We start from the raw sequence: 8,983 nt of genomic DNA, 5'->3' as shown, positions 1-8,983 counted from the left end.
AAAGCGCAAGCAACTTTTAGGAGCATATAGCTTCAGATTACTGGCGGATATGGAAAACGTTAACTTAAGCAGTCTGCTAATGTTTTTGGAACAATCTGGTTGGTTCAACAAAGAAAAATAATCAAGAAGGTTCAGCGGTTAAAACTAGAAGTGCCCATATGTAATAGGTACTTTTAGTTAATGTGGTATCACAATGGACTGAATAGTCTAAGTGAGCCTGAATCTTAATCGGGCTGCCACTTTAACTTAACCTAACCTGATGGGGATATAACAAAAATGTATCGCCAGATTCTCGTAAATCCGAACCAAACCCTTTTGCAAAGCATTCTTTTTAGGCAAGATCCCAAGGGTCCTATATTTGACTATGAACTCCGAACAGTTACATTCGGAGTAAATTGTGCTCCGTATCTGGCCATCCGAACCATGTTACAATTGGCGGAAGATGTAGAAAAATTGTATCCGTTGGCTAGCAATATTCTTCGTAATGGTATGTATGTGGATGATGCCCTGGCTGGTGCCCATACCATTTCAGATGCCATTGAGGCCCGACGACAACTCATTTCGGCATTAGGGTCCGCGGGTTTTACAATGGGAAAGTGGACATCCAACTCAAAGGAGATTCTTTCTGATGTTCCATCCGATGACCTACTCTGTGAGAATTTTTTGAGCTTTGATGACGCTAGTAAAGCAAAAACTCTCGGAATCCGATGGAATGCTTTGTCGGATTCTTTCTATTTTTCTGTTCACAAGCTTTCTGCTCCTTTGACATATAGTAAACGGGAGGTTTTATCACACATTTCCAAACTGTTCGATCCTGCCGGTTGGCTGGCACCTTGTACAATCGGTGCGAAAATTTTCATGCAGCAGATTTGGATAGATCGTACGAATTGGGATGAGAAAATAGCTCCACAGACTTTAAGAAAATGGATATCATTCCAATCCAATTACCATTTTATTAATTCAATAGAGATTCCCAGATGGTTCAATTACACTGAGAATTGTGATGTCCAGTTTCATGGGATTAGCGATGCTTCACAGAAGGCATACGCTGCGGCTCTATATATCCGTGTGCAATCAGGCAATATAATACACACACACACACACTTAGTGTGTAGCAAGACAAAAGTTGCACCAATAAAAACGTTATCCATTCCTAGGCTAGAGCTTTGTGGTGCCCTTCTACTGGCGGAAATGGTTGACCATTTAATTCCCCAAATGAAAATCGACAACTTCTCGGTAGAGTGTTGGACTGACTCAACAATAGTTTTGTCATGGCTCTCTAAACCCCCTTGTTATTGGTCTACATTCGTAGCTAACAGGGTTTCCAAAATTATAGATGTTGTTCATCCTCAAAAGTGACATCATGTGGAATCAGGGTTTAACCCAGTTGACTTAGCAAGCCGTGGTTTGTCTACTCAGGAATTAATAGGAAACACACTGTGGTGGCATGGACCCCTATTCCTTAGAGATTCTGGTGCTTGCTGGCCAACTTTTGAAAATTCAATAAGCGAAGCGTATGAAGTCGAAAGAAAGTCCATTCAGGTCAACTTTTCGTACTTCAGCCATTTTGACGACATCCTAGATCGATTTTCCTCTCTTCCAAGGGCGATACGAGTTGTGGCCTATATATACCATTTCTTTTTCCACACACAACCGAAGTACAAATAGAATTTCCATCGCGAAACGACGACTATATCCTCTTCTGAAGTCCTACTTGTTCATGGTCGATTGCAATCCGTATGTCAAATGGCGAACTATCCCCATGAGTATAAAGCTTTGTCCGATAAGAAAATGATAGCTAAATCAAGCCCTCTGTTGAGCCTGAATGGATGACGAAGGAATAATCCGAACATGCGGGAGGCTCGTCTCATCCGCAGCTCTCAGCTTTAATGAGAGGCATCATATCATTCTCCCATATAGTTGCCGATATTCGAGATTATTAGTCCGATTCGTTTACGAGGTTTCCCTTCATGGTGGCAACCAACTTGTCCTCAGGTTATTTAAAAGCCAGTATTGGGTACCTAAAGTAAAGAACTTGATCAAAACAACCATAAACAAATGTAAGATGTGTGTGAGAAAGTACCAAACCCAATTGATATCCTCTTTACCGCCTGAATGATCCACTATATCTCGTCCATTTACACATACCGGCGTAGATTTCACAGGACCTTTTGAGATAAAGTCATACGCTGGCCGTTCATGTCGCATTACTAAAGGTTACGTATGTGTATTTGTGTGCTTTTGCACAAAAGCTATCCATCTTGAAGGCACGTCCGACTTATCAACTTCTACTTTTCTTGGGACGTTTAGTAGGTTCGTTTCCCGACACGGGTGTCCGTTACATATGTATTCTGATAATGGGACCATCTTTATTGGTGCGTCAAGAATCCTAGCGAGGAATTTCATCCAAGCCTCTCATCAGTTAATGACCTCCAATTATGCCCATCAGAATGTTACATGGCATTTCAATCCACCGGGTGCCCCTCACATGGGTGGTGGGCCCGCCTCCGGGCGTTAAAAGCTTCAAGGCGCATTTTAAGAAAGTGGCAGGAAACTTAAAGCATGTCTAAATTCACGCCCTCTCTCACCCTCTTCTCAAGATCCAAATGACTTATTCGCTTTAACGCAAGGTCACTTTCTGATAGGGGGTCCCATTTTCACTCCAATTGATCCAAATATCCATGAAACTCCATTATCCATCATAAACCGTTGGCAAAGGCTCAAGGTACTTCACCAGCATTTCTGTATCCGCTGGAAAGAAGAATACCTAAAGGAGCTCCATAAACGCAACAAGTGGAAACGACCATGCGAGAATTTGAAAGAAGACAGATGGTTGTAATAAAGGAAGACAACTTGCCACCAAATAGTTGGAGATTAGGGCGAATAGAAAAGGTATATTCGGGGACTGACAACAGAGTTCGTGTTGCTGATATTTTAACGGAAAAAGGAATACTTACACGACCAATTACAAAAATAGTTGTTCTCCCATTAGAAACCGCTACACAACAGTGGCGGCAAAACCCATCTTGAAATCACAATTTTCCCATTCATTTTTTAGCTGAAATATGCGTGCCGATGTTAAACCGTATTATGACCGCCAAAGGCGCCAAGAAACATGCGTATATTTGCCGAATTTGCAGACGACCACATCCCTTACGAAAATGTAAAAGATTTCTCACCATGAATGCTGTGAAGCGCCAAGATGTAGTGAAACGATACGGTTACTGTCCAAACTGTCTGGCACATGAGCACTCAGGCAGTTCTTGCTTCACAACCACTGGATGTCGCCACTGTCATAAATTGCACCACACGCTGCTCCATGAGCACAAGCGCTTGAAACAAAAGGAACGTAAGAAGAGATCGCAGCCATCTACATCATCGGCTATTTCGACCAGATCCGATTCTTCAACAAGTGGCACACATAAAACAAATTCTACTCCTAAAAGCACCAACACTTTCAATTCCTCCAATACCAAACTTTCTGCTATTTTAAAACAAAACGTCGCTACATTGCAACAAACTGTTCTGGTAAAAATTGAAACAAAAGACGGAAGCAAAATTATACGATGCATCATGGACTCAGGATCTCGATCAAGTTGCATATCCTCGGAAATTGGTCTCACAACACTGACACTAGAGGATGAGACTATTTGTCCGCTTACATTAATTTCCACACATGATTCCACCATAACTATCGATGCAGTATTGAAGGTCAATAATAGAATATCTTTTCATACACCCCACAAGTCCATTCCGTCTTCCATTAAGCAACATTTTTCCAACATAGTTTTGGCCGATAAAGATTTCTTTAAATCTTCGCCAGTCCATATTGTACTCGGAATAGATATTTATTCTCGTATCGAAGGTTTTATTACTCGAGCCGGTCGACCAACCGCTCAAAACACTTTATTTGGATGGTCCTTATTTGGAACTTATCCAAATATATTCCAGTTTTTTTCAATTAGTTTTTTTCCGGATTGCCCAATGTAGCACTCTTGTTTAAATGAATTTAGCACTCAATACAGGAAAACAAAGAAAAGCGTAAACTCTTTTAACTTAGGTTTAATAATGTAGTATAAGTTCATATTAAAATTATATTCTAAGCTTAATGAATTGTATGGATTCTCACTTATATAAACTTGAATTTCTTTTATAATATTTTTATCTTTAAATTTATTGCCCATATGTAAAATAATTTATTGACAGTTTATCGAAGGAATTTATATGGTAAAAGTAGGCTTGAAGTCTTCTTTAAATTTTTTGCAATTGTATAAACTTTCAATCTGGTTTCAACATATCAGTTTCTCTTGCAGATGCACTGCAATGGGGGCGCTGATGTTTATGCCCAAAATTAATTTATAGACATAAACCATAATCCCATGAATTATTTCAATCCCACTGACTAGTTTAATCCCAAAGAAATCGTAAAAAATCCCAAACGAGCCTAAAACGATAACGATAATTAATTATTGTCATATTATCGCATTCATTATTACACTTATAAACCAGATTGAAAGTAAGCTACTTCCGACAAAAAATTAATAACCTCCTTCTTGTTTCGTTCTACATTTCATACTGGTTAGATCGCACTCCAAAAGAAACATATCAGACATAATTTAATCCATCCCTAACAATTCCAATTTTTTATTTCTTTTCTTCGATTTTGTTTGGCACCCAATTCTCTCAATGTTCATTTGCTAGCAGCTACATTGATAGATTACTGGGTTTGCATTGGCCCATAAAGACGTTCCCTCTCCAACAGGTGGATTTAACAACCATATGCGCAAACACTCTGTATTGTGGAGAGATTTATTTAAAAATAGTTTAGTCGTCGACATTTTAAAGAGACTGTTAACCAAATTTTATTATTGAGTTTCCAAAAAATAATCAAGTTAACCAAAGTAAAACATACTTTTAACTTGGTAGGGGTATAAAAATCTTATGGTGTTGTAAAATTTAACTAAAATACCATGCCATAGATTAACTAAAATTTAAGAGAATTAGTTTAGCAGAAAAAATCTTAAGGGCTAAATCCCCTGCCAGCATTTCAATGTTCAATTTCATCCTCATCGCTACCACAGACTCGTAAGTGACACTGCAACAATCGCCAACTGTGATAGTATTTTGCCATCACTATTCGCATGAAAGTATTTTGCCATCACTATTGTTACAAGAGCCATTTTATATTTTGTGAAACACCAAGCGCAACTGGCTTATTATAATTTATTTCAATGAAAAAGAAAATAAAGTGCTGAAAATATAGTTATTACGCTTAAAATTGTGAAAAGTAAATTGGTGAACAATTTTTGACTTTCCAAATGGAATAAAGTGATAGTTTTTCAAATATTTTTCCAGACACGCTGCCTCCATTGGGAATAAAAGTACTGGCTGATAGACGCTACAACATTTAACTTACAACTTGTAACTCAACATCAATCTCTTATTAATGCATAAAAATGTGTTAAATGTGATGTGATAGCCATATAAATGTTATATTCATGAGAATTTATAAATGTTTCATAAAATTAATAAACATCTAAACAATCGTGTTTTACTTGACCACAATGATTCTTTTACAACTATCTTAAAATGCACTTTGTCTGATTGTTTGAAGGGGCTCTCATTGGCGTCCTTCTAAATGTATCCAGAAGGGTTCCTAATAATTGCACTCATGCTATACTTTTTTGTAGTAACATGGCGTGGTACAACTTCTCAATAGTGACGGCGCTTTTCCGAAGAGTTTTGGATATCGTATACGACTGTTTTCGACGTAGTGGGGATTCTCAGAAGCGCCCCCAAATTCAAAAAATGTTGGCAGGGTCCACATTGCAGTGAAACCACTTAGAGAAGCTTTGAAACACACAGAAATGTCACCAGCATTACTGAGGCGGGATTATCGACCGCTGAACAACTTTTTGGTGGTTGGTCGAAACTGGGTTTGAACCCACGACCCTGTGTCTGCAGACATGCGGACATCAGAGAACGGCTGCGATCTACCGCAACCGACCAGTGTATTTAGTAAACACCAATATTTGCAATCTTAAAACATCAATTGGTAAAAAAATGTCAACCATCAATATCCAATGCAACCGACGAATGTCGGTGTTTGTTAGTATGAGTGTTGGCCTCTCGAAAACACCGTAGTAAAGCAATCACACAAATTGGTTACCCATATCTCAGCAGTTTGGTATTCTCTTAAAGCAATCACACAAATTGGTTACCCATATCTCAGCAGTTTGGTATTCTCTTATTTGGTACTCTATCAATTCTCTTCAGCTAATGCCAACTGCTGGTACTGGTTGTTGTTGTTGAGTGCAATCACACTTATACGGCGTTCTCACCAAACATGTTTTGGGGTTTGAAATGTTTTCCCTTTATAAGCACTTCAAAACGAGTCGTTTTCGCCATACTATAAAGCAAGTTCAAAACACAAGTTTTCCTCCAAAACACGTCAATTTTAGAATGTGAACCCACCTAATTTGGAATATACCCCTAATAACATACCCTATTCAAAATATATGTCAAAATATTAAAATAAGTTTCATAGAAAAAAAGGAATAAAAAAAGGCTTTTAAGAACATGGACATGTGAAAATAACATAAAATTTTTTTCCCCTTTGCGCTCGCGGTAATTATTTGGACAAACGTTGCATATATGTGAATTTCGAATAAATGAGAATTTCTAGTTTCCATGGTAACTGTCAAACTAAAACATCTCAACCCGGTGTGAACGGTGAAATGTTTTGGAAAAACGAAAGAGGAAAACGAGTCGGTGGGAACTTAGCATTAAGTTCCACACTGGTTTTTTGTTTACCGAGCGTTGTTACGATTTCGATTGGTTTAAGATTGCAAGACACTGCATACGAACATTGTTCTATATTAGTGGTGTTTTATTCTCGTATTTGTATCAATGTAAAAGATCGCATGGTAATAGGTGTCTTACTCACTGCCTCCGACATTTTGTGGGTAAGACGAAAGACTGTCATCCACAATCGAATTACTTGGGTTGTGTTATCTTAAAACTTCTTAACATCGTTTTCTAAATTGTGAGTTATTCCATACGTGGTATATATTAGACAAAAAGTTTTGTATAGGTAAGTCTATAAATAATTACGAATCGACATGGACTTTTGCACGGTACGTAGAGGGCCGGAATTGAAATATGGGGGTCGCTTATATCGGGGCTATATAGAATTATGAACTTGATATGGACCAATTTTTGTGTGATTGGAGATCGATTTATATAACTATAGACCGATATGGACCTAGTTAGGCATGGTTGTTAACGGCCATATACTAGCACAATGTACCAAATTTGAACTGACCCGGATGAAATTAGCTCCTCCAAGAGGCTCCAAAACCAAATCTCGGGATCGGTTTATATGGGGGGCTATATATAATTATGGACCGATATGGACCACTTTTGGCATGGTTGTTAAATACTACCACCACGTACCAAATTTCAACCAGATCGGATGAATTTTGCTTCTCCAAAAGGCACCAGAGGTCAAATTTGGGGATCGGTTTATATGGGGGCTATATATAATTATGGACTGATATGAACCAATTCCTGCATGGTTGTTGGATACCATATACTAACACCATGTACCAAATTTCAGCCGAATCGGATGAAATTTGCTTCTCTTAGAGGCTCCGCAAGCCAAATCGGGGGATCGGTTTATATGGGGGCTATATGTAATTATGGACCGATGTGGACCAATTTTTGCATGGTTGTTAGAGACCATATACTAACACCATTTACCAAATTTATGGCGGATCGGATGAAATTTGCTTCTCTTAGAGCAATAGCAAACCAAATTTGGGGGTCCGTTTATATGGGGGCTATACGTAAAAGTGGACCGATATGACCCATTTGCAATGCCATCCGACCTACATCAATAGCAACTACTTGTGCCAAGTTTCAAGTCGATAGCTTGTTTCGCTCGGAAGTTATCGTGATTTCAACAGACGGACGGACGGACAGACTTGCTTAGATCGACTCAGAATTTCACCACGACCCAGAATATATATACTTTATGGGGTCTTAGAGCACTATTTCGATGTGTTACAAACGGAATGACAAAGTTAATATACCCCCATCCTATGGTGGAGGGTATAAAAAGCTACCGGTTGCAGTTCTCTGGCGGACATGCTAACCATTGCATCACGGTGGATGAACTTATGTAATTAATTTTATAAAGGAATGATTATTTTACACTAGCTTCAAGAATTGTTTACAACATGTAGAACTACTTACATATTCTATTATTTAACCCCCCGAATATGGATAACATCGAAAGCGATACGTGTGTGATGAGGTCTGGTAGGACACACAACAGTTACAGCCTATTTCTGATATCCGAACGAAAGCAATTGCGAACGAACGGCAGTCACTCACTTTCGTCTAGATTTGGGTTTCTGGATAATTTATTGGTCACGAAGACCAATAAATTCTTAGGAAAGAAACGAACGTCTTTTCTTTAAGAAAGGTTTAGGCTTCGCGCTATACGACGTGCGAGTTACATATGCAAACCCCCAGACCTACATAAAAAATGAGTTACCTGATAAAATTGATGAATTGCTTAAAGAAATTCAAAAGCCAGACAGTAACCCAATACCGTATCCGATATTGGGCAAACCATAATATTTCCATTTAATTCAAATAATAAGCAGAAATAATATTTAAGTCAAACGTTAGCATAGTAAGCAAAATTGTAAAATTAAGAAGTAAGTTCATTTAATGAAAACAAATAAAGAACGAGTCTAATCTGGGCATTTGATCGAAACACAACGTACACCTTTATTTAATTTTTTAAAAAACCCCGGAACTCGGTAAAACACAAAATTGGCGCAGCCGGTAGGATCCTTAATAAAACGTATTTAAGGATCCAGTGATACGAATCGGGTTAATAAAAAAATAAATAAATTGTGAAAAAATATATATATAACTTTTTACAGTGAACTCTAAAAAATAATTAAAGTGG

The 8,983-nt window shown here is 38.1% G+C and overlaps 1 protein-coding gene across 1 annotated transcript; it reads left to right on the top strand.

Moving 5' to 3' along the window:
* The first annotated feature begins 276 nt into the window (after positions 1 to 276).
* LOC142224782 (uncharacterized) lies at positions 277 to 1,359 on the top strand. Its single transcript, XM_075294567.1, has one exon. It carries the CDS (start codon positions 277 to 279, stop codon positions 1,357 to 1,359), a length of 1,083 nt encoding a protein of 360 aa, XP_075150682.1.
* Positions 1,360 to 8,983: the final 7,624 nt, after the last annotated feature.

The sequence above is a fragment of the Haematobia irritans genome, chromosome 2 (assembly GCF_050003625.1).
Source record: "Haematobia irritans isolate KBUSLIRL chromosome 2, ASM5000362v1, whole genome shotgun sequence".
NCBI lineage: Eukaryota > Metazoa > Arthropoda > Insecta > Diptera > Muscidae > Haematobia > Haematobia irritans.
This window is presented reverse-complemented; position numbering and strand designations above follow the sequence as displayed.